Source organism: Myotis daubentonii, chromosome 10, assembly GCF_963259705.1.
Source record: "Myotis daubentonii chromosome 10, mMyoDau2.1, whole genome shotgun sequence".
NCBI lineage: Eukaryota > Metazoa > Chordata > Mammalia > Chiroptera > Vespertilionidae > Myotis > Myotis daubentonii.
This window is the reverse complement of record NC_081849.1, coordinates 70,282,990-70,310,014: the sequence shown is the minus strand read 5'-3', so window position 1 is coordinate 70,310,014 and position 27,025 is coordinate 70,282,990. Positions and strand designations below refer to the sequence as shown.

At 37.5% G+C, this 27,025-nt stretch overlaps 1 protein-coding gene and 1 pseudogene across 22 annotated transcripts in view; both read left to right on the top strand.

The window, feature by feature from the left end:
- The window catches only part of PTPN12 (protein tyrosine phosphatase non-receptor type 12), a 104,868-nt gene that overhangs the window by 63,212 nt on the left and 14,631 nt on the right, over window positions 1-27,025 (top strand). For 19 of the 22 annotated variants that reach the window (XR_009454799.1, XR_009454798.1, XR_009454801.1 and 16 more), the window contains 7 exons: window positions 5,422-5,493; window positions 9,926-9,985; window positions 13,032-13,174; window positions 15,480-15,546; window positions 18,116-18,193; window positions 18,294-18,392; window positions 23,860-23,945. Coding sequence is in view for 17 of the 22 variants with exons in the window: in XM_059712729.1 (XP_059568712.1) it covers window positions 5,422-5,493; window positions 9,926-9,985; window positions 13,032-13,174; window positions 15,480-15,546; window positions 18,116-18,193; window positions 18,294-18,392; window positions 23,860-23,945 (605 nt within the window). In the remaining 5 variants the exon portion in view is untranslated. The remainder of the gene's footprint in view (window positions 1-5,421; window positions 5,494-9,925; window positions 9,986-13,031; window positions 13,175-15,479; window positions 15,547-18,115; window positions 18,194-18,293; window positions 18,393-23,859; window positions 23,946-27,025) is intronic. The other 3 variants (XM_059712735.1, XM_059712732.1, XM_059712741.1) reach the window with 1 other exon arrangement.
- Window positions 6,419-6,563, top strand: LOC132211620 (small nucleolar RNA SNORA48; annotated as a pseudogene).

The following is a 27,025-nucleotide window of genomic DNA, read 5'->3' as shown; positions in this document are numbered from 1 at the left end:
TCGCCTGCCTCCTGCATGCCCCACACTGGAGACCGATCCCACAACCTGAGCATGTGCCCTGACCGGGAATCAAACTATGACCTTCTGGTTCACAGGTTGATGCTCAACCACTGAGCCACCCCAGACCGGTTCTTTTCATTCTTTTAATAAGTTCCCATTGTATATTAGTAATAATACTTGATGAAATATTTAAGTTGAATGGAGTGCAGGTTTTTTGTGGGGTTTTTTTTTAATGTTTTTATTGATTTCAGAAAGGAAGGGAGAGGGGGAGAGAGATAGAAACATCAATGATGAGAAAGAATCATTGATTGATTGCCTCCTGCCTGCCCCTTAATGGGGATCAAGCCCAAAACCCAGGTGAAATGAACCAAGCCCTCCTGATTCATGGGTTGACGCTCAATCACTGGACCACATTGGGCAGGCCTATGAAAAGCATTTTGAAATTGATAGCGCTTTGTTTGTAGTGAGCAGTCAGTGACTTAGGGCCTATTAATTTATTTGATAACCTTGACTTAGAATGTGACCTAATGGAAAGAGCATAATTAATGAAATCAAACAAATCTACACTTAACTAGCTCTTTGACCATGGTACAGTGAATTTCTTTAATCCAAAATTTTTAATAATGGTTTTTTATACTCTTCTCTGAGCTTCACTTTTCTCACCCTAACATGAATGATATATGATTATAGGTAATGTATGTATAGTGTTTAACATAAAGTTTTTGATATTAATAGTCATTAGTTTATACCTGAAATATAAATACCAATATAACCCTTTGTTACTGTGGTGTTAGTCACACAGCTTTAATTCTTACTAAATTAATCTTGCATAATTTGTTTTCTCTGATTCAAGATGTTAAAACTACCAGGTAGAAGACAAAAAACAATCCTCAAAAATAATTTAATTATTTTTATCAGTTTCTATAAACTTCTGGGAAAGGAGGTGTGTAGTTTTTAGCCTTCTAACATATTAATAGTGTTGCTGTAACTCAAACTAACAATACTAGATAGTTCAAATTGGTTGCCTTCTGAGCAATATTATCAGCTTATGGTTAACTCCAAGCTGTATGTAATAATTCCATTTACTATATTTGAAGCTATAGGAATTTAGTAAGAACTGATACTGCCTGAAAGTTTAAGTTAGATTCTTATTTAAAGGCTTTCATTTTATTGGATTTTGAGAAATTGTGTCATTTCTTAGCATCGGAATTATTGTATATTCTATTACATTGGCTTTCATTTACTTACCTGATTTCCTAAAATGATCAGCTCTGATATTAGAAAACCAATGAAAATTGAGTGTTTTATTTCTATACCTATTTAAAACAGGAAGGTAAGAGGGGAAACTGATTACATTTTCTGTAATCTATATAATAAAACGGTAATATGCAAATTGACCCTAACAGCAGAATGACTGGAATGACTGGTCACTATGACACACACTGACAACCAGGGGGCAGATGCTCAATGCAGGAGCTGCCCCCTGGTGGTCAGTGTGCTCCCACAGGGGACCTCTGCTCAGCCACAAGCCAGCAGATGGCTGCTAGCACAGCGGTGGTGGCGGGAGCCTCTACTGCCTCCTCAGCAGCACTAAGGATGTCTGACTGCAGCTTAGGTCTGCTCCCTGCTGGCAAGTGGACATCCCCCGAGGGCTGCCGGGCTGCCAGAGGGATGTCTGACTGCCAGATTAGGCCCGCTCCCCCCAGGGGAGCAGGTGGAAATCCTCTGAGTGGTGCCAGACTGCAAGAGGGCATAGGCTGGGCTGAGGGATCCCACAAATTTTTATGCACCAGGCCTCTAGTCTTATATAATAAAAGGCTCATATGCAGATTGACCGAATAGCGACTGGTTGCTGTGACACGCACTGACCACCAGGGGTGCAGACGCTCAATGCAGGAGCTGCCACCTGGTGGTCAGTGAGCTCCCACGGGGGGAGCATCGCTCAGCCAGAAGCTGGGCTCACAGCTGGCAAGCATAGCAGCAGTGGCAAGAGTCTCGCCTGCCTCCGCAATAGCACTAAGGATGTCCTAATGATGGCTTAGGCTTGCTTCCTGCTGGGAGCGGGCCTAAGACGTCAGTCGGACATCCCCCGAGGGCTCTCAGACTGTGAGAGGGCGCAGGCCCGACTGATGGACCCCACCCTCAGTGCATGAATGTCATGAGGAATTTTGTGCACTGGGCCTCTAGTTTCAAATAAAAGTGGATAATTTAAACTTTAATTAATGAGTTTTTGCCATCAATAGAACATTTGAAATGTATTGTTATTTAGTACTCACAATAATCGTATAAGATTAGGATCATTCCCATTTTTACAGGTAAAGAAACTAAAGATCAATTAAAGAGGAAAATTAGTACTTGTAAAATTCTTCTGATACCAAGTAGAATGCTCTTTCTATTATGCCACAGATTTTACATTTAATGGGAATTCAGCCAGATATTAAGGGGATGCTATTTTATAGGCTTTAAAACTTGCCTGACAACTCTTCATTCGAAATGGATCTTGTGCCAGGCACTTTTTAAAAAGTAGGTTTTATTTTTTTTTCCCTAGAGGAGGATGTTCATAATGTTCTTATGATTAACCTTGGGGAGATAACACAGTAACTCTTTTCTTTTTTAAATTAAATCTTTATTGTTCAGATTATTACAGTTGCTCCTCTTTTTTCCCCCCATAGCTCCCCTCCACACGGTTCCCACCCCACCCTCTGCTCTTACCTCCCTGCCCCCCACTGTCCTCATCCATAGGTGTACGATTTTTCTCCAGTCTCTTCCTGCACCCCCAGTACCCCCCCCCACCCCCACCCCCCCCGAGAATAGTCCACTCCCTTTCTATGCCCCTGATTCTAGTATATTCACCAGTTTATTGTGTTCATCAGATTATTTTTTCACTTGATTTTTGGATTCACTTGTTGATAGATGTGTATTTGTTGTTCATAATTTGAATCTTTACCTTTATTTTCTTCTTCCTCTTAAAGGATACTTTCAGCATTCCATATAATACTGGTTTGGTAGTGATGAACTCCTTTAGCTTTTTCTTATCTGTGAAGCTCTTTATCTGACCTTCAATTCTGAATGATAGCATTGCTGGGTCAAGTAATCTTGGTTGTAGGTTCTTGCTATTCATCAATTTGAATATTTCTTGCCACTCTCTTCTGGCCTGCAAAGTTTCTGTTGAGAAATCAGCTGGCAGTCATATGGGTACTCCCTTGTAGGTAACTGAGTTTCTTTCTCTTGCTGCTTTTAAGGTTCTCTCTTTGTCTTTTGCTCTTGGCATTTAAATTATGATGTGTCTTGGTGTGGTCCTCTTTGGATTCCTTTTGTTTGGGGTTCTCTGTGCTTCCTGGACTTGTAAGACTTTCTTTCACCAGGTAGGGGAAGTTTTCTGTCATTTTTTCTTCAAATAGGTTTTCAATATCTTGCTCTCTCTCTTCTTCTGGCACCCCCATAATTCGGATATTGGTATGCTTGAAGTTGTCCCAGAGGCTCCTTACACTATCTTCATATTTTTGGATTCTTTTTTCTTTTTGTTTTCCCGGTTGGGTGTTTTTTGCTTCTTCGTATTTCAAATCGTTGACTTGATTCTTGCAATTCTCTAGTGTGCTGTTGGAACTCTGTATAATATTCTTTATTTTAGTCAGTGTATGCTTAATTTCTAGTTGGTCCTTGTTCATATCCTCGAGGGTCTCACTAGATTTCTTGAAGGTCTCACTAAATTTACCGGCTGCTTCTAGAAAATTCTTGAAAAACCTTATAACCGTGGTTTTGACCTCTATATCCAGTAGTTTGCTTTCCTCAATTTCTGTCATTTGTGACCTGTTTCTTTGTCTCTTCATTTTGGCTGCTTCCCTGTGTTGATAGAGTGGCTTCCTGTGCTAGGTGTCCTATAGTGCCCAGTGGCTCAGCCTCCCCAATTACCTGAGGTGGACACTCTTGGTGCACCCCTTTGTGGGCTTTGTGCACAGTCTTGTTGTAGTTAAGCCTTGATTGTTGTAGGTATCAGTGGGAGGAGTTGACCTCCAGGTCAATTGGCTGTGAGAATCAGCTGTGTCTACAGTGGGAGAACTTCTGTGCTGGAGACACCCTTCTGGGGCAAGACTTGCTTCAGTGGGGCTTTGGTGCTCACTGAGTCTGCCCCCTGAGTGTGTCCCTTATGGATCTGAGGAGTTGTAATCTGGATGGTCCCACTCTGACCACTGGGTACACTGGCTCTTGGATCTCTAACGAGGTGCTAATTTAGCCTCTGCCTGAGGCTACCCAGCAGCACCTACTGAGAGATCTGCAGATTTCTCTTCTTTGTTTGGGTTTTGGAGGTGCCCAGATGAGACCCAGCTGTGAAGCAATGCAAGCTGCTGTGGGGCCTTGGGCCTTCTTTTGGAAGTTCTGGGTCTCTCTGACCCAGCTGCAGTTTGTTAGGTAATTTTCACATTGCAAAGGGCCAGGCCTTTCATATGCAAAAGCCTCTGCACACAGTTTGGGTGGGGCGGGGTCTCAGGGAATCAACAGGGTGGAGCAAACAGCTATGGCTGATCCTCAGTCCTACCCTAAGAGGCCCCAAGTCTCAGTGTCCAGGTAATCGCTGCAAGCACCTCTGAGAGAAAGCCGCCCTCGAGTTCCGACCAATGCCAGACAGTCCAGTTTCTCCCTGTATGAGTCTGGGTCCCCAGAGACTTCCTGGAACTGGAGTTGAGTGCAGTCGGGAGCTTGAGATTCCCTCCCCATTGAAAAAGACAACCGCGTCCTCAGTTGCCAGCCCTTTCCACGTGCGCCTCCGTATCTCTGCACTTTACTTCCGCAGCTCCTCTGAGTCTCAGTGTGCTTTTCTCTTTCCTTCTAGTTGTAGAATTTCCACTCAGCCAGCCTTCCTGTGGTTCTGGATGATGTTTGTTTTGTCTTTTAGTTGTATTTTTGAAGTGGTTGTGCGAGGCAGCAATTTCCGGTGTTTACCTATGCCACCATCTTGGTTTCTCCCACAGTCACTCATTTTTAAGAATAATAGGGCCCTGGCTGGTTTGGCTCAGTAGATGGAGCATCGGCCTGTGGAATGAGGGGTCCCGGGTTCAATTGTGATCGGGAGCACATGCCCCGGTTGCGGGCTTGACCCCAGTGTAGGGCGTGCGGGAGGCATCCAATCAATGATTTTCATCATTGATGTTTCTATGTTTCGTTCTCTCTCTCTCTCTCTCTCTCTCTCTCTCTCTCTCTCTCTGAAATCATTAAAAAGTATATTTAATGATAATAATAAAAAAGAACAATTGGACAAGTATGCATTGTCTCAGCTCCTTGCCTACTGCTGGCAATTTTTCTGTTTTCTGGGAAGGAACGACAAGCTAAACACCTGAACACAAAATATTAATAAAAGTTCAAGAAAAACTATGTCATGGATTACTTAACTAACTTTTGTTTTTGTTTTTGTTTTGACAACAGAAAAAGTGTGAGCGCTATTGGCCTTTGTATGAAGAAGACCCTATAACATTTGCACCATTTAAAATTTCTTGTGTAAGTACCTGTTTATATGTATGTTACTTTAATCAGAAAATTGGCATGCTAGACTGATGAATAATTAAATTATAATATGGTACAAACCCAGTTTTATATAAATTACGCTCAGTGTTTCCATTGTAAATCTACATTTAATTATACTAAACAAATATTAATATCATTTTTATATTGCTTTAAAATTTAGAAGTTTTTGGAATGACTTCATAAATATATAAATCACTTGTACCTTATGTGAATTCTCTGTTAGTCTTTGAATATCAAAGTTGTTAGTAAGTGTTTATATATGAGTAAATGTAATAACTGTCACCTGGGTGATCTATTTGAAACCCTTGATGACTGGCATGTAGTTTATCATATTAATTTTTCATATCTGTTACTCCCTCCACAATGTTCTAATTATATACAAAGATAGGTTTAAGAATTGCCATGCGAGACGTAAAGTTTGATCTTTGTGGCAGACAATTTGATAAGAAACTTGAAATATCTAACTATTTAATGAGCTCTGGAAATGAATTAAATTGAAGTCCTAAAAATAACATAACAGAAATCTGAGAAAATGAATTTAAAAACAAAACATGAAGGAAAAAATAGTAAAATATAAGCAAGCTTTAAAATAGTAACAATAATTTGCTTTGGGTTACACATGATGGCACCTTTTTTAATGACCTAAAGGAAGTGTATTTTCTTATTTACTCAATTCAAAAGATCCAGGATTGAGCAAACACGGAAATTCAGTAACTTACCTATATTAGTCAGAGTTTTCTGGAGAAAGAGAACCAATATCATGTGTATGTATAAAACAGTGATGGCGAACCTATGAACCTATGACACCTCTGACACATGAACTCATTTTTTTCGTTGATTTTTCTTTGTTAAATGGCATTTAAATATATAAAATAAATATCAAAAATATACATCCTTTACCCCCTGGCAATGGGCAAGGAGACACCTGATTGGTGGTGTTGCTCTTATATCAGTCAGGGGCAAAGCAGATGTACAGTCCTTAGTTCATCCTAGCTTGATGCCTGTGTCGGTGGCCAGAGCTGTTTCATGCCTGAGGCACATAAAATAGATATATAGATATAGATACAGATACACACACACACACACACACACACACACACACATCTTTGTTTTACTATGGTTGCAAATACAAAGAAATTTCTCTATGTGACACGGCACCAGAGTTAAGTTAGGGCTTTTCAAAATGCTGACACGCCGAGCTCAAAAGGTTCGCCATCACTGCTATAAAGGGAAAGAGATTTATTATTTGGAATTGGCTCACATTATTATGGAGGCTGGCAGGTCCAAAATCTGCAGGGTGGTGGGTGAGGGTGCTGGAGACCCAGGCTATTAATCTCACCCAAAAATACCCTCACAGAAACACCAAGAATAATTTTGATCAAATATCAAACATTTGATATTAATCACTCAATGATCCAGTTAAGTTGACACATAAAATTAACTATCACATTCCCCATTTCAGAATTGCTTGCTTTTTACTTTGTTTTTCATGGTTCAATGATAAATAATTTCTATGATTTTATCTATAATTGGTGAGTTCAAGAAGTCCATAGTTTTATGATTTATTTGTACTTACTTATAACTTGTGAATTCCTCTGATGCATACCCAAAGCTTAGTGCTTCCTACATTGATATAGAAAGGACTCAACTTATGTTATACAGTCTCCTTTATAAATACAATGTGGTTTTGTAATGTTAACTATAACTCAGAGTTAACTGTCTGGAATTAATATGAAGTCAATACTCTAAAGTCCTGGTTAGAATGAACTGTTTGTTGTGTTAAATATAAGCATTTTTAAAAATCATACTGCATTTCATATTATTTGAAATTAATAAAAATCAATACATAAAATATTCTCTACTTCTATGAGGGAACACATCCCCCCTCGCCAGCCCAGGAAGTATTCTACAATATTAACTCCCTGACAGTCGAGTACTGTGCAGTGTGGTTGCGTTCAACATTTGCAAATTTTAATGTAATAACTATACTCAGTGTTAAAATTCAGGTGAAATACATAGTGCTTAACAGTCAACAGCAAAACAACTTTAAAATTTTCAACATAGTTTATAATTTGAAAAAAAGATGTATTTTTGGGTAATTTTCAATTGAACTAAAAATAATTACAAAGTCCTTAATGAGGTTTGATTTGGTTAGTAACAGCTGGTTTGATTTGTCAGCATTGGAATTGATTCTTGTTTAAGAAACAAATTTTTTATGTAAGATGCAAGATAATTTGGCCTGGCTGGTGTGGGTCAGTGGTTGAGCATCAACCTATTGACCAGGCAGTCACAGTTTGATTCCTAATCAAAGCAGGTGCCTGGGTTGCGAGCTCAGTCCCAAGTGTGGGTTGTGCAGGAGGCAGCCAATCAGTGATTCTCATCATTGATGTTCGTATCACTCTCTCCCTCTCCCTTTCTCTTTCTGAAATAAATTAAAAAAAATTTTTTTTAAAGGAAGGTAATTTGTCTTATGATTGTTTCAGACAACTTAGGATTTGTTATCCCTGATGTAAACAAAAATAAAATTTAGAAACAAGTTGATGAAAGTAACCAGTGTAAGTGACTTGATTATTTGACCGTTAGAGTTTGAGACTAAGGAAGGACAGTATCAGGAGCTCTCTTGGTTTGGGAATGAGGAGGGTAAAGAGTCGGTGGAAGTGAGAAGAGTGGCTAGCAGGAGCTCAGTCACGGATCATAGTTGCTGTATGTAATCCAGTTAGACCAGATGTTAGCACACTGTCCATGGGTAAATCTAACCACTACCTGATTAGTAAACAAAGTTTTGTTGGAGTACAACCAGGCCCATTAATGTACATATTTGCCTATCACAGTAGCAAAGTTGAGTAGGCAGAGATTTTATGGCCTGCAAAGCCAAAATATTTACTAGCTTTATAGGCAAGAAAAAAATTAAGTCTTGGGCCAGTGTTTTTATTCGTACTTATTTTAGATGAAAATAAACAAAAATACTTCTCCCTTAATGTTATTTGAAAAGTTCAAAGTAAATTAGGATGACTTTAAAAATTAAAGCAGAATAATATTGTATTGTTTTTTATCAATAAAACAATATGTTGCTCTTGAAGTCATTGCCTATGGTTTTAACTACTGAAATAAAGCATTGTTTGCTTCGGGACAAACTGACATAGAGGTTTTACTCTAATACTTTGACAAATGGTACTAAAAGACTTTTAAAGTGGTAATGTTGCCGAAACCGGTTTGGCTCAGTGGATAGAGCGTCGGCCTGTGGACTGAAAGGTCCCAGGTTCGATTCCGGTCAAGGGCATGTACCTGGGTTGTGGGCACATCCCCAGGAGGAGGTGTGTGGGAGGCAGCTGATGGATGTTTCTCTCTCATCGATATTTCTAGCTCTATCTCTCTCTCCCTTCCTTTCTGTAAAAAATCAATAAAATATATTAAAAAAAAATAAAAATAAAGTGGTAATGTTATCCTTAATCAGAATAACAATTTGGCAGTTTCTGAGCATATCCTTCCTTCTATAGTTGGATCCAGTTAACAGAGGTGAGTGTTAAGTAGGGAAAGGAAATCTTTATGGAAAGATGTAATGGTTGTAGGTGGTAGTAGGTACTAAGAAGTGACATTTTGTTTGTATTATTTCTATTACATGATTCTGGTGATGTTCGTTACTTTTACTGGAAGATAGAGTTTTAGCTAAGGAATTAGTTAACAGATACTTCTGTTTAAAAGTATATATACACCACCCTCTTTCTCTTCAACTATGTGGTGGAATAGTGTCCTAGGCAGACGCAGAGTTGCAGATCTTTGTGAAAACCCTGAGTGGCAAGACCATCACCTTTGAGGTTGAGCCTAGTGACACCTTTGAGAATACCAAAGTAAAATCCAAGACAAGGAGGGCACCCCGCCTGACCAGCAGTGTCTGATTTTTTGCCGGCAAATAGCTGGAGGATGGCTGCACTTCCTCAAACTTCAGTATCCAGAAAGAGTCCACCCTGGCTTGGTGCTTTGTCTGCAGGGTGGCAGCATTGAGTTGTCTCTATGCTAGCTCACTCAGAAGTACAATTGTGACTTGTTACACCTGCCTGCACCCCTGCACTGTCAACTGCCAGAAGAAGTGCAGCCACACCAACAACTTGTGCCCCAAGAAGGTTCAATGAGGCCCCTCTGCCACCTCTTCAGCCCACATAGTGGCCTTCTGCCTCAATCCCATGGCCCTGAGGCCTCAATAAAGTTTCCCTTTTGTTGAATGGGAAAAATATATATATATAAAGCTTAAGTTCATGGCTTTTAGAATGATTATTTTTGTAATTACTAGGTACACCAAGTAATGGTTAATTTTAGAGTGTAGACTTTACGAGTTTCTTATTTGTTTTGGTGAGTACTGTATATGTTTTAATGTTACTGACTCACAAGTGTTTCCCCCTTTATTTAGGAAGCTGAACAAGCAAGACCAGACTACTTCATTAGGACACTCTTACTTGAATTCCAGAATGTAAGTATTTTTCATTTAGAGAGAATTTCTAAGGATAACTTTTTAAAAGATTTATTATATTGCTTTTTAGAGAGAGAGGAAAAGGGAGAGAGAAACATCGATGTGAGAGTGAAACATCAATCTGTCTCCTGCACGTCCCCTACCGGGTATCTAGCCAGCAACCTGGGCATGTGCCCTGACTGGGAATCAAACCAGCAGTCTTTCAGTGCATGGGATGACACCTAACCAACTGAGCCACACCAGCCAGGACTCTAAAGATAATTTTTAAAGAGAAGGCATAAATAATACATACTATCTTACATAGTTAAGGAGACTTAAAAAACCTTTTAGTTATGTACAATAATGAAAATCAGAGTAATGTTTTATTTAGTATCTTGAGGTTTATGCTTATAAAGTTAGATAGTAATGTAATATAAATAATTATCCTATCTAATAAAGAGGGAATATGCTAATTGACCCTCACACCATTGCAAAGATGGTGGCACCTATAGCCAGTAAGGAGGGAATATGCTAATGCACTGCCATACCCTCAAAGATTGCAGTGCGCAGTGCCCAGTCCCCTCAGCCTCGACGGCTGTGGAATTTTGGTCAAATTGCTTAATCTTATTGTGCCTCAATTTGTTGATCTAAAAATGAAAATCGTACTATTAATAATTCATAAGAGTTAAGTTAACCATTGTAAAGTTCTTTATATGTGTGGCATATACCAAGTGCTCACAAGTCCCCCAGTCCCCTCAGCCCCCCAACCCCTCAGGGCCGGCCTGAGGTGCACACAAGCCTCATATGGCTGCTGCCCAGGGCTGCCCAAGGCTCAGGTAACCAGGGCTGGCCGAGGCTTGCACTGCTGGCAGTGGCAACAGCAGAGATGTGATGAGAGCGTTGCCTTCCCCTGATCGCCAGGTCACCTCCCGCCCCTGAGGGCTTCCGGACTGTGAGAGGGGGCAGGACGGGTGAAAGGACACCCCCCTCCCCTCCAGTGCATGAATTTTCATGCACTGGGCCTCTAGTAAAATAAATAAAATAAGATAAATTTTAACTAACTTAGAATAGCTCTCCCTAAATTAAATTTACTGTATTTGGAATAGTTAGTTTCTTTGCTACAAATGTATTCATTGCAATAGCATAGTATAGCATTGCTTCGGTAATTATGACCCACTTTTACAGTCTATAGTATTTTAGAAAGAGACAAACTACCATCAAAGCCAAGTAATCATTTAGATACATATTGTTTTCACTCAAGGGCCCTTGACTTCAGTGTTTCAGAGCCATATGGAATGATAATTGTCTAGGGAGAAATCAAAGAAAAAATCTGATGGACATTAGAGAATGCTTGTCAACTTGTTCCTCAATTTCTCTATTTTTATTAGCTTAATTTTGAAACCATAGTATATAATTTAGCTTGACGTGAAGTTCATCATTCTTTCCCAACTAATGCATCTGTAAACATACTTACAACTCCTACTTTGCTGTTTATAAGAAAACATGGTACTGGTACTCTTATTCCCCATTCTGACTTGACTAATCATGTTCCTTTAGTTGAGTTATTTATTATACTTTGGTTGCTACTTTTAATTTTATGGTGATAATGATAGGTACATTATTAAATTTCAGTAATGTATCAGGCATTTCAAATAGTGGTTATCTCCACTGCACATTAATGAAGATACAGAGTCTTTAACATGTTAACTAGCTTCCCTAAAGTTACTCAGTAAATGGCAGAAATTGAATTTTAATACAGTTTTAATCTGGATTCAGAGCAGGTGTTCTTTCAGTTAAACACTTAGAATAACCATTCTCAAGGTTTTTCATAGCAGAACTCTTACATTCTTAAAAATTATTGAAGATTCAAAGATCTTTTGTTTATGTGGGTTATATCTTTCAATATTTACTATATTGGAAATTTAAACAGAAGAAAACTTAAAAGCATGAATACACAAGCATATATTCTGTTAGCTGTCAAAGTGATCACATCATCATAAGTCAAGTAGTCTTGGGAACACCCTGCTGTACACACATGAGAGAATGAGAGTGAAAAGGCAAATAGAAAATACATTAGTACTACTATGAAAATATTTTAAAACTCACAGATCCTCTGAAAGTGTCAGGGGTTGGGAGTTCCCCCATATATACTGACTCATCGGAAAGAAGACAAGTGGGTTTGGGGTTAAACAGGTCCATTTCTAATTTTCTTTTTTGGTTTAAATATTCTATTAGTCTTCTAGTTGCAGTAGATTCTAACACAGTGCTTATGATATATTGTTCATCCACCTAATGCTCTGGATTAATTAAATAGTATATACAGTGTAATGTTTAAAGAGCATGCTCTGGAGGTAAGACTGCCTGAGTTCGGATCCCACATTGGTCACTTGCTATGAAATTTTTTTTTAAAAATATATTTTATTGATTTTTTACAGAGAGGAAGGGAGAGAGATAGAGAGTTAGGAACATCGATGAGAGAGAAACATTGATCAGCTGCCTCCTGCACATCTCCCACTAGGGATGTGCCCGCAGTCAAGGTCCATGCCCTTGACTGGAATCGAACCTGGGACCTTTCAGTCCTCAGGCCAACGCTCTATCCACTGAGTCAAACCAGTTTCAGCATTTTTTTTTTAATTTTTCATTTTTTATTTCTATTGCTATGAAATTTTAAACAGGTTATCTCAATTTTCTTACCTATAAAATGAGAATAGTATTAACAGTACCTTTCTTATGACATTATATGGCAATTAAGTACTAGGTAGATGGTAAATAGTCAATAAATGTAGACTATCACTAATTTTTTAAATTTTTCTTTAAATGTTTTTATTGCTTTGTTTTTAGAGAGAGGGGAAGGAGGGGGAGAGAGAGAGAGAGAGATTGATTGGTTGCCTCCAGTACACTCTCCAACTGGGGATTAAACCCTGAACCTACTTTGTTTTTTTAATGTGATACTGAATACCATACAACTATCTTGAAATGACAGTAAAGTGAGATATGCAGCTTTTCTATATGTTTTAAAATTTGCAAATGTATTTTCATAATTATTGAATTTTTGTTATTCTTGAAGGAATCTCGGAGGCTATATCAGTTTCATTATGTGAACTGGCCAGACCATGATGTTCCTTCATCATTTGATTCTATTCTGGATATGATAAGCTTAATGAGGAAATACCAAGAACATGAAGATGTGCCTATTTGTATCCATTGCAGGTACAAAAGAATTTTCCAAATATTTAAATACTTTGGAATATAAGTGGCCTTATAATATGGGTGATATATTGTATTTTGGAGCCTAATTTTTGAATTTGCATTAGGTCATTATACGGATTCCCAAATCATAAAAGCTATCTGAATCCTGAGGCAATTTTTCTTCCCTTAATCTCTAATTTACATTAGCTTATTTTAGGAGACTTCCATAGTACTTACGTCATAAAACTGCTATCAATTTATCTCTTTAAGTGACTTGGATATTTACTGGTTAATTAATTCAGTAGTTAAATGGAATACTAAAGTTATTTTCTTATCTAACTGATCTGATTGTAAAGCCTACATTAGTAGAAGGGCTGCTTTTTTATTTTGGGGCCGGAAAAGGTGACTTGTTGATGGAGATGTGACAGTCAATTAACAATTGATTAATTAAAAAATATTATTATGACCCTGGCCGGTGGCTCAGTTTAGTGTATTGTTCTATACACCAAAAAACTCCCAGTTCGATTCTCAATCAGAGCACATACTTGTAGTTTTGATCCCCAAGGCTTGTACAAGAGGGTACCGATCACTGTTTTTCTCTCACATATCTCCCCCACCTCCCACTTCTTCTCTCTAAAAATCGATAAAAGTGTATCCTTGGTGAAAATTTAAAAAAAAAAATTTTTCTGTAGTTAATTGAGTGGTTGGTTGACCTTTTAATCAAGTAGTTGACTGGTTAAAAAGAAAAAAGACCTACTTAATTGTAAAATTAAAAGATAAAGCAAATTCTTTGAGTTCTTTACAAATTAGTTGAAATTATAAACAGTTTAAACATCTAGTGGCAAAATCTGTGGGCACATCTGTAATTATTTCATAAGGATATAAAAGATATGTTTTTATTGATTTGAGAGAGAGAGGAAGGTAGAAGGGAGTGAGAAACATCAATCAGTTGTCTCCAGTATGCATTCCAACCAGTGACCAGGAACCGAACCAGCGAACTTTCAGTGCACCGATGCTCAACCAACTGAGCCATACTGGCCAGGGCAGGAAATAGATCTAAAAGGGGGATATCTAAGTCAAAGGATGTAAAATTTTTAATTATTTTAACACATATTGTTAAATTTGTTATCCATAAAGCTGATGTTAATTAGAAATATTCCTACCACTGCCAGTTTGTGTGAGTGCCTATTTCCCCAGAGTTGCCTCAAATACTTTGTTTTAATGGCTGTGATAGAGCAAGCTTTCCCTTTTTTATTTTATGTCTTTTATGTTCTTTTGTGAATTGCTTGCTTGTGTACATTGCCAGATATTTTATAGTAGTAGTAATTTATCTCTTAATAATTATACACTACAAATTCTTTATATATTGGAGGATGTTAACTTTTGATCGTGGTTTTTCATGGTTTTTATTCTGCCTGATTTGCCATGTATAAATTTTAAATTATGTAGTCAGAGTTGTGACTCTCTTCATTTATGATTTATGTCTATTGAGATATGCTTAGAAAGTCCTTCCCTAACACAATAGCACTTAAAGTTTTGCCTATATTTTTTAGCACTTCACAGACATTTTTTTAACATTTTATTTTTAATTCATCTGTAATTTTTGTGTGAATAAGGTCGGAGGTAAGAATTCACTTTTTGCTCTCCATTGTTAGCTTACTTTTTCTGTATCATTTATTGAGTGGTCTAGTCTTTCGCCTTTGATTGAAGAATCCATTATGTAATAAATACTTACATATGCTCACATCTGTTTCTGAAGTTTCTGTTGTGTTTCATTTATCTAGTTGTCTATGTCTCTGTATTTTTTACACTTTTAACCATCAAGTTTTAAATATATATTACTTAGCCCTTGTAATTCTTGACTCTAAAATTCTAGAAATGTTTTAGAAATGTGTGGAATTGACAAATGTATCAATTTAAAATGAATATTCTATTCATTATTAAGAGCTTTTTAAAAATCATACTAAGTTGCTTATAATGTACTTTATCAGAACTTTCTGGATTATGTGTTTAACAAACTACTTATATTTTTGGAATGAATTTATCTCTGCAAGATATTTTGTTAACTAAGGTTTTCTGAGGTAGAATTAGACTTCCACAGTAAAGGCTCCTAGGTATTCTGTGAGTCACTCTTGAAAGTTCTTTAAACTTAATAAAAACAAGATCTAAATACTAATGTTAAGGTGCACATAGTACTTAAGTACCCTAAGAAGAATTTTGTCAAATTTCTTAAAAAATGTTTTGCTTCTAAATATATTAACATGCTTTTTATTTTACAGTTTTTATTACAAAAATTAAATTGTGTTTTCAAACTTTGTATTCATAGTGCAGGCTGTGGAAGAACAGGTGCCATTTGTGCCATAGATTATACGTGGAATTTGTTAAAAGCTGGGGTAAGAATATTTTTATGTAACATTATATCCAATTGATCTATTATGATTTTCAAATATAATGACTAATTGCAGTAAATTACAGCATATGCTTTGTTACTTTTTTAGAAGTAGCTTTGGTATGTATGAAATACAGGTTAGCAAAAAGGTATAAATGATGCATTTTACTTGAGATAATACACTGGGCGCAAGGTAAACATGTCACCCATTTGTTCTCTGTGAATTAATACCTACATTAGGGATGTAAAATCTGCATTGACTTTTCAAAATACAGAATCCTCTTTGGCCAAACTGCCCAGATTAATATTCTGGTTCTGTCATTGACCAGCTGTGGAATTTTGGTCAAATTGCTTAATCTCACTGTGCCTCAATTTGTTGATCTAAAAATGGAAATCATAATATTAATAATTCATAAGAATTAAGTTAACTATTTTAAAGTTCTTTATATGTGTGGCACATAGCAAATGCTCAGCTTAGTGTTTGTTTTTATTACTATTGCTGCTATTATTACCACTGCTGTTTTCAAAAAATTGTGTATATGGAGGATATAGAGATAAATAAGACACAGCTCTCATTATGGATTTGAAAAACACAATCTCCTTATTATACATAGATTTGGTTCATTTGTTGATTCTATAATATGCTTGGTTTCTATGCATTAGGGAAAAGCTTTTAATTCCTCATAGCTTTATGATTTCCCTGAATATGTCAATCTATGTCTTGTATAAAATAGGATTAATAGCCCTGGCTGGTTTGGCTCAGTGAATAGAGCGTTGGCCTATGGACTGAAGGGTCCCGGGTTCGATTCCAGGCAAGGGCACATGCCCAGTTTGTGGGCTCAATCCACAGTTGGGTGTAGGAGGCAGCCGATCAATGATTCTATCTCATCACTGATATTTCTATCTCTCTATCCCTCTCCCTTTCTCTCTGAAATCAATTTAAAAAAATAGGATTAATAATATTTTATTTCTTTCCTTTTCCCCTTCCATTCTTTTTCTTTCCCTTATCTTTTTGTCAGTTTTCATTTTTGCTAGGGTATATTTAAATTTTAGACAGTTTCTGATAAGACCCTCTGGGATTAAGTTTTATTTTTGTATTCCTCAAAACTAATGCTCAATTGAAAAATTGTAAGTGAATACAATTTAGATAGGATTCTATCACACTTTTAACATAAAAGTCAGAAGTTAAAATTGGGATTGGAAGAGGCAATTAGATGAATAGCAGCAAACAAAATAAACTCCTGATCTTTTCAAAAGTTGTATTTTTTTAACATAGTCCCCATTTGATTCAGTTTGACTTTACATAAATATAGTCTTGGGCCATAGGTTAGGACTTGATGTAAAAATCTTTTGATGGGCCCTGGCCAGGTGGCTCAGTTGGTTAGAGTCTACCTGATATGCCAAGGTTTCAGATTTGATATCCGGTCAGGGCACATGCATCATTCAACCAATGAATGCGTAAATAAGTGGAACAACAAATCTATCTCTCTCCCATCATAAATAAGTTTTTACAAATTAAAAAGAAATATTTTAATATATGCAAAGACTCCCAGGCAGTAAATAATGGGAATTGTTCTTAACTCTTCTGTCTTCTTTATCACTCCAAAATGTTCTTATTGATTCCCAATTTCTAATAGTTTTGCCTCAGAAATGTGCCTGCAATCTGTTTCTACCTTTCTATCTATTTTAAAATATTGCTACACCTCTACCAAGTTTCTCTACTTATCAGAATGCCATCTTCTTTTCTACAAAAGTTGCTTGAATATAAAGTTTTTCATGCCAGGGTTGCATACTTCAGTAGTTCTAAATACAAATGTACAAAAGAATTGTCTAGGATAAACAGTCTCCCGGGATGTAGTTGAGAGATCTGATTTTTCCTAGCTCTCTTAGCCGGTCCTTATATAGCTAGCCCAGGAAACATTGGGCTGTGGAATGAGTTTAAACTATTAACGTTTATATTAGAGACCCGGTGCACGGATTCATGCACTGGTTGGAGGGCATGGCCTGCAGGGATCGGCCCGCTGTGGGAGCGCTGCTCATCCCTGTCCGCAGATAGCGCTCCCACTATGCGAGTGCACTGACCACCAGGGTGGTCAATCGTTCATTTTGGTCATTCAGCCGTTCGGTGGCTGGGCTTTTATTATATAGGATAGTATGATCTCAACCAAATAGCCTATCTTCTCTCCTCTCTTGAATACCTCTCCTTCTTTCAGTCTTAGGCTTTATCCACATCAAGCTTCTCAACTCTCCAGATAGATTATATTTCCTTCACTTTTCATTCCATACACCAATCAGAGTTAGTCACAGCATTTTTATTCCCATTGCACTGCAGTCATGGCTTGGCCGGACTTTTTCTTTTTTTTGTTCATGTATCTGGCTCACTAGCTTGACTGTTGAGAGTCAAGGTGAGCTTAAGTTTACAATGCCAAGCAGTTTCTGATACAAGGTATGTGGTATTCAGGATGTTTTCAGTTAGCCAGCACGTGTATAAGGTCTATATGAAAAATTGAAGACTATTCTAGTGTTTTTCTGAAGAGTTATTTAGAGTTCATGTATTACATTCTTTGTTTTAGAAAATACCAGAGGAGTTTAATGTATTTAATTTAATACAAGAAATGAGAACACAGAGGCATTCTGCAGTACAAACTAAGGTATAGTTTTTTTAATTCACTTTATAAATTATATTTTTAGATTTGCCTTTTGGGGTTTTTTCATGTTTTTCCTTTGTTTATCATTTCATCTCTCTAATAGGAGCAGTATGAGCTTGTTCATAGAGCTATTGCCCAATTGTTTGAAAAACAGCTACAACTGTATGAGATTCATGGAGTCCAAAAAATTGCTGATGGAGTGGTAGGTATTGTTGGCCTATTAATTTTAGAAATCCTTTTACCAAGTTGTAATATTTAGCATTTTAATTGTCATCTTGTGTCTTATCTAACATGAGAATATCTATGACAGTTACTATTTTTATTTAACCTTGATTTTAACTCCTTTCCTTCCTGTTTGAAACATTCAACTATGATGCATATTTAATAACTCCAATTACAAGTTACATAATATTCTAAACAATACATTGGGAAAGTAGTTCTTATGTCAAAATTCATATTTTTTTATTGTTTCAAGTGTAAATTAGTTTTTAAAAAATTAGCTGCGTTGTTGCATAAACAAAAGAGTTCCAAACATAAAGAAAGGCTTAAAGAGGTTATTTGAGCCAAGGCTGAGGGCCAGACTTGGAAGCAAAATTTCAATGCATTGAGAAAATACTCTGGAAAATGACCATTTTGGAGTTTATTTTATACAGTAGAATCAAAGCAGATGTAAAGAAGTTGACAGTAAATCCATTGGTAGTAGGAGGAGGCAGGAGACAGTAAAGCAGGAAATCCCTAGGATTGGATAAAAAGCAAAATGGAAAGGTACATATTTCTTTTACATTGGTGGGTGCAAGATAGTTTTAACATTTAATATACATAGTTTACAAAGATATGCAGATAAGAAGTAACAATGAGGAATGGTACGGTGTCTTGCCCCAGTACCAGTGTTTATCTCTCGAGGCCGGGAGAAGATATTGCGACATTTTAAGTATATTACCTTAGATATACAAAAACAATATATAGGACCTCCTCAAGGTAAAGATTAATCTATCTCATAGACCTAGGACCTGACTTCCCATTACAACCTGTTGAGTTAGAAATTTTTATGATCAAAACATCCTGTGGCCGGTTTTGCTCAGTGGATAGAGCATCGGCCTGCGGACTGAAAGGTCCCAGGTTCGATTCCGGTCAAGGGCATGTACCTTGGTTGCAGGCACATCCCCAGTGGGAAATGTGCAGGAGGTGGCTGATCAATGTTTCTCTGCCATCGATGTTTCTAACTCTCTATCTCTCTCCCTTCCTCTCTGTAAAAAATCAATAAAATATATTAAAAAACAAAAAAACCATCCTGTGCTATTACCTTCAGTTACTGAGCTTGTTAGGCCTGCCAGGTAGCCAGCCTCCTTTTCCTTCAGGGGTCTCTCTTCTTGCTGCCATCCCCACCTAATTGTAAGTTGGTTCTACATGGATTTTATTTTGTTTTTGTTAATGATAATATTATACTAGTGGCCCGGTGCACAAAATTCATGCACATTAAAAGGGATTTAGAGGAAATATTTTAATATTGCTATTTGCCCTTTATAATAGAAGTGTCAGAGATGAAAGAAAATTAGCAAAATCACCCCCATCAAGCCCCCGCGGGGGGGGGGGGGGCGCTGCCTCAGGTCCCCCGTCAAGCCCCACCAGGCGGGGGGCATGGCCTCAGGTTCCCCAGTGCAAGGGCTAGAGGGCGTGATGACCATTTGCATATTAGTTCTTTATTACATAGGAATGTACATGATTTTTTTAAAAGTAGAATTTTAGGGCCACAATTGAGTCCCTTTTTGGCATGACTTAATTCAATGTTATTTTAGTCTTAAAAGATCATACTGGAGAAAGGGCAAGATTAATATGGCAGAGGGGGGTTGAGTGGTCAGTGGAAAAGGTGAAGGGATTAAGAAATACACACTGGCCCTAACCAGTTTGGCTCAGTGGATAGAGCGTCAGCCTGCGTACTGAAAGGTCCCAGGTTCAATTCCGGTCAAGGGCATGTACCTTGGTTGCGGGCACATCCCCAGTAGAAGGTGTGCAGGAGGCAGCTTATAGGTGTTTCTCTCTCATCAATATTTCTAACTCTATCCCTCTCCCTTCCTCTCTGTACAAAATCAATAAAATACATATATAAAAAAAGAAATACAGACTGTAGCTGTAGCCAATTTGACTCAATGGATAGAGCATTGGCCTGTGGACTGAAGCATCCCCGGTTTGATTCCCGTCAAGGGCACATGCCCGGGTTGTGGGTTTGGTCCCCAGTAGGGGGCTTGCAGGAGGCAGCCAATCAATGATTCTCATCGTCGATGTTTCTATCTCTTCCTCTCCCTTACTCTCTGAAATCAATAAAAAAAATCTACACTAATAAAAGACAAAGGTGCTAATTGACCATACCTTCGCTACGCTCCTCAGCCAATCAGAAGAGTATGAAAATTAACCCAACAAAGATGGCCGTTTAAATTTGCATACTGCAGGCATATCCTGTTGCGCCACCCTGTGCGGGCGGCAACACAATCCCCAGCCGCCGCTGCCGCCCCAGCTTGGGATCCGGGCCTGCCACGTGCGGCCTGGGGCAGGGGGCGGGTGGCAGCAGCGCGATCCCCAACCACTGCCCACCCCAGCGCGGGTTCCTGACCTGCGGTGTGCGACCAGGGGAGACAGGGCAGGCACCGCGGGATCGGGCGTGCCATCTGCCACCAGGGGAATAGGCCTAAGCCAGCAGGTGGACATCTCCCAAGGGGTCCCAGACTGTGAGAGGGCACAGGTTGGGCTGAGAGACCACCCCCAAACCCCCCCCACAAAAATTTGTGCACTGGGCTTCTAGTATATATATAAAAAGAAATACAGACTGTCAGTTATAGATATAAGTCACTAGGATGAAATTTACAGCATAGGGAATATAGTCAGTAATATTGTAATACCTGTATGATGCCAGATGGTTACTAGAAATATTGTGATCACTTTGTAAGGTATATAAATATCTAATACTATGTTGTATACTTGAAACCAATATGTGTCAACTATCATTTAAAGTTAAATTTTAGCCCTGACCTAAAAGTAAGAAAAAAGATTTAGCCCTGGCTGGATGGCTCAGTTACCTGGAGCTTTGTCCCATACACCGAAATGTTGCAGGTTTGATTCCCAGTTAGGGCACATACGTAGGCTGTGAGTTTGATCTTGGGTCTGGGTGCATATATGAAGTAACTAATCTATGTGTCTCACATTGATGTTTCTTTCTCTTCTTCTCTTTCCTTCATTCCTCCCTCCCCTTCTCTCTAAAAATCAATTTTTTAAAAATATATTTTATTGATTTTTTTACAGAGAGGAAGGGAGAGGGACAGAGAGTCAGAAACATTGATGAGAGAGAAACATCGATCAGCTGCCTCCTGCACACTCCCCACTGGGGATGGGCCCGCAACCAAGGTACATGCCCTTGACCGGAATCGAACCTGGGACCCTTCAGTCCACAGGCCGATGTTCCATCCACTGAGCCAAACTGGCTAGGGCTAAAAATCAATTTTATAAAACATCAACATATCCTCCTCAGGTGAAAATTAAAAAGTGAAAACAAATAAAAAAGAGTTTATTGGATATTGAAACTTTCTTGTTTTTCATATATATTTTAGTTATTTCAGAGAGGAAGGGAGAGGGGGAGAGAGAGATAGAAATATCAAGGATGAGAGAAATCATTGATCGGCTGCCTCCTACATGCCCCCTACTAGGGATCAAGCCCTAAACCTGGGCATGTGCCCTGACCAAGAATTGAACCCGTGCCCTGCTGGTTCATAGGTATATACTCAGCCATCGAGCACATACCAGGCAGATATCCAAACTTTTGACCTGATAAAAATATATATTCTTATATTCTCCTTTCTGCCTGTTTTTCAAACTAGCTCTCTTCTTTCCTCCCTATATAATCACCTTGTCCTTAAAGATATGGGGGCTATTTTTTTAGTAAAAATTGTTTACATTTTAATCATTTAACCCTAAGACAACTATCACATGATAAACCAGCTTAGCTCTAATAATTGAAGTAAAATGAGGAAATGAGTTGCAAAATTTGTAACCTTCGTTTTCTTCTTTCCATGGTTTTGGCAATTTCCCAGACTATTTGTTTGAAATTTCTTGGTTTTCTAAATGAGAGATTTGTTATCAAATGCTGATCTCAGCGTGTTAATATAATCTAACATTAATCCATGAGTTGTAAGAACTGTATTCTTCCTTTATAAGCCAAGTGAAAATTTCAGATTTGTAAAAATTCATTTATGTGACCTCATTCTTATTTCCTTCATTAACAGAGGAATGATTGTACAACTAGGCCTCATACGTTGTCATCATTTTTTCCCTTTAGTTTAACTAAAGCCTGTTATAATCTGTGCTAAATGTAGCCAAATAGTTTATATTATAGAATAGAATGCTAACATATTATTGCATATAATCTTACCTAATTTGGGATTCATTTAATATTTCAAAAAGCTAAATAGGTGTGCATTTTTCTTTAAACTTTATTAAAAAATATACCAATTTTTCCCCCATAAATACAATATTAATTTCAAAGTTTAACGTTTTTATACTACAGAAATACAGATGTTTTAAACTCTCATGTCCTTAGTATATAGAAATGAAAAATATTCTAACCATTACTTTTTCCTTTTCATTGAATTTATTGGGGTGACACTGGTCAATAAAATTATACAAGTTTCAAATCCACAATTCCACAACACATGATCTGTACTCTGTATTCTGTGTTTACCACCCCAGATCAAGTTTCCACCATCATTTACCTCCCCATACCCTTTTGCACCTCCCCTTGTCCCCAACCATTAACATTTTTAATCATATAGGAAATTTTTTTCAAATTATTTTTTATTGTGCTATAATTTACATATAAGACTATTAGTTTCAGGTATACAGCATAATGATTGATATTTGTATATATTGTGAAATGATCACAAAAATAAGTCTAGTTAACATCCATTACCACACATAGTTAAAAAAAGTTTTCTCGTGATAAGGACTTTTAAACTTTACTCTCTTAGGGACTTTCAGATATACAATACAGATCGTTAATTGTAGTTATGTGTACATTACATCCCATGACTTACTTAATCTTCACGCAGGGATATGTTTACTGATTTTAGGGAGAGAGATAAACATTGATCTGCAGTGATATAGGGCTCTCTACAGTAATGGACACTATATGTAGTGACAGAGGCAGAGTAGGACAAGGAATGATTAAAATGAGTTCTGGGACCTGTTTAATAAATGTACTAGGTAGCAATAGAGGTCCACAATAGGTTGGGAGGGTGAAGGGTATAAGCCTTATTTTATTGTTGGCTTTTTCCCGCTGCATGTTAAGTTTCTAGCGTAGTGATGTGTTAAATAAGATATCTTTGATCTTTATTTCCATAGGAAATCTGTTATTTTGGGTTTTGGGGTGTGTTTTTTTTTTTTTGGTGCTGAAACCTGGGAAAATCTGTTTTCTTTTTATAGTAGCACTTGAAGTATGTTGAAATACTGCTGTACACAATTGATTTTTCAGTAACTGGAGATGGACCGGGTTTGATAGCCCCTCAGGCTATAATATGGAATATTTAAGGCCCATTTTGTTACTTGGAAAAACTGGTAATATTTGAAAATTTCAAAAGCCCAGAAACAATTTATTTGAAATATGAAGCATTTTCCTCTCTTGGCAGAATGAAATTAACACTGAAAATATGGTCAGCTCCATAGATTCTGACAAACAAGATTCTCCTCCTCCAAAACCACCAAGGACTCGCAGGTATTGTATGTCGCATTTTCTTTGAAAGGACACTTTTATTTTACTCACTGTTTTTTAAAATAACAAATGCTGACTAATTTCTAAGTTTTCTTTATAACTTTTATTAGTCTTCTGTTTAGGATGTAGCATATGTATAGCAATTAATTTATAACTGTACTACATAAATTTTGTTTCACTTGATAAGATTTCAGTAGTATCTACTTATATAAAAACCATGGGTGGTGCTCATCACTACCATAACCACCACCACCAAGCGGGAGGAAGTCAGTCCTGCAGGGGTTGTCTTGGCAACGGCTGCGCCCACCCCGAGCTGTTTCCTGTAAGGGTGGGGTTTGAGGCAGGAACCTGTCCTGGGAGTATGGAGGCATATCTTTCTAAAGTGTGCCCCGCCAGCACGGCAAGGGGTAAACCTGAGTGGGGGCGGATGAAAGGCTTAGAAAAGACAGAACAAGAGAATGAAAGCCGGGTCTCGGTGGGACGCTGCTTCTCTGAGAGACAGCGACCATGCCCACAGCCATGCCTTTATTTTATAGCAGATGCTACAAGGCAAAGTAAGCATGGGACCAAGATGTTTACAACATTCTCCTGGGTTTCAATCCTACTCACCTACATGCACCTGAACTCTATCAAGCCTACATCACCCAGGCACATGGGGCTACATGTTTGGACCATAGGTTCAAGCTTACAACTACAGCTGTTGGCTGTAATTGTGCCAGGAGGGACTTGCACTCCAAGCTGGGACTTGGACATGTCAAAGAGAGGACTGTGCCCTCTCATCAGTCCAAGGCTTGAACCTGTCCAAAACACTGTAGCGACTCCCCACAATAAAGTTTTAATTCTGTTTCTTTGTTACCAATGTTGTGGCCCCACCCCATAACAAAGAAACAATTTCCGGAGGATGGGGCCTAGGAATCAGGATTTTTAAAAGATTCCCAGGTGATTCTAATGTGCAGCCAAGGTTGAGAACCACTGCTATAGATAATATTAAAAATATATCTAAACGTGCAGTTCTTTGTCCAAAAAATGAGCATGTTCAAAAATTAAATGAAGAAAATTTGGATATACTCAATGGAGATTTTCACACATATTTGAGTGATGATTCCATTGATTCCACAGATGATGCTGAAAAGGAAAATTGTCCCATCGAATTTCTTAATAGTATTACTCCTTCGGGAATGCCGTGTCATAAATTAAAATTGAAAGTGGGTGCAATCACCATGCTATTGAGAAATCTCAATAGTAAATGGGGTCTTTGTAATGGTACCAGATTTATTATCAAAAGATTACGACCTAACATTATCGAAGCTGAAGTATTAACAGGATCTGCAGAGGGAGAGGTTGTTCTGATTCCAAGAATTAATTTGTTCCCATCTGACACTGGCCTCCCTTTTAAGTTGATTCGACAACACTTTCCGGGGATGCCAGCATTTGTGATGACTATTGATAAATCACAAGGACAAACTCTAGACAAAGTAGGCATATTCCTATCTGAACCCGTTTTCACACATGGTCAGTTATACATTGCTTTCTCTCGAGTTTGAAGAGCATGTGATGTTACAGTTAAAGTTCTAAGTACTTCATCACAAGGGAAATTAGTTAAGCACTCTGAAAGTGTTTTCACTCCTAATGTGGTGTACAGGGAGATATTAGAATAAGTTTAATCACTTTATGAGCCATTGTTTGCATCAATGTTGTTTTTGTATCATGGTTTTGTTGTTTTTATATCTTTTTGTTACTGTTTATTCATGAATAAATTTATATATTATTTTCACATACATTTTACTAATTTCTTTTCATCTCACACTTCTATTACAGAGAAAGGGCAAATAGCAATATTAAAATATCTCTGCTAATTAATTCCCTTTTTAAAAAAATATATTTTATTGATTTTTTACAGAGAGGAAGGGAGAGGGATAGAGAGTTAGAAACATCAATGAGAGAAAAACATCGATCAGCTGCCTCCTGCACACTCCCCACTGGGATGTGCCCCGCAACCAAGGTACATGCCCTTGACCGGAATTGAACCTGGGACTCTTGAGTCCACAGGCTGATGCTCTATCCACTGAGCCAAACCAGTTAGGGCAATTAATTCCCTTTTAATGTGCACGAATTTGGTGCACTGGGCTACTAGTAATATATAAGAACAGTGAGCATAACCATGTTTTGGTATGTGGTACAAGTAAAATTTTAAATATTCTAAAGATTACAATTTCTCTTCATACTATACAGGTAATATGATTTCCAAAAATTATATGCAAATTGAAAAATTTATTATGTGAAGATGTTTTATAACATTATAGGAAAGATGAGTTTATTACTCTGTAGATTTTCTTAGTTTCAGATGTATACATAGTGGTTAGGAAATTATATTATTTTCTAAGTGATTCCCTTGATAATTCTAAAGTAAAAAAATTCCAGTGAAGAAATACAGTATGATTTGCATCATTCTTTTTATAAATATTGTTCCTGATTTCACCTCTTCTGAGGAAGGCATTTTTCACTCCTCAAAAATATTAGGCTTTTATTATATAGAATTGTTAACTGAAAATAAAATTACAAGAGCATAAGATGAATAAAAAGTAAAAATGGTATACTTTGATTTTCAGTATGGCTGCAGTAAGTAAACTTGTTATTTAGACTACATGTTTGTTGTGTTAGACTTAATCTGTCATGTGATTATGCTTTATACATGCCTAATACCTAAATTATTATAAGAAAAGTAATTTTATAAGTTCCTATAAAATACAAATTGGAAACAAGTTATAGTGTTACTCATTTTAAAACGTGGTCAAACAAATGTAAATTTTCTTTATTATAAAGTACGAACTTCTTACTGTGAAATTTTGGGCCTTCATGGGGTAGCTTCATTCTATCTTTTTAACCTTATTTTTCAGTATTTCTCTGTACTCCATAAGGACCCAAACTGTTATATTCATTGTTTTATCTTCTTCTGGAACTGGCATAATGCTTAGCTTAGCACGTAGTAGATTCTGAATATTTTGTTTTATTTTTGAGGAGTGGAAAATGCCTTCTTCAGAACAGGTGAAATGAAGAACAGTATTTATAAAAAGAATGATGCA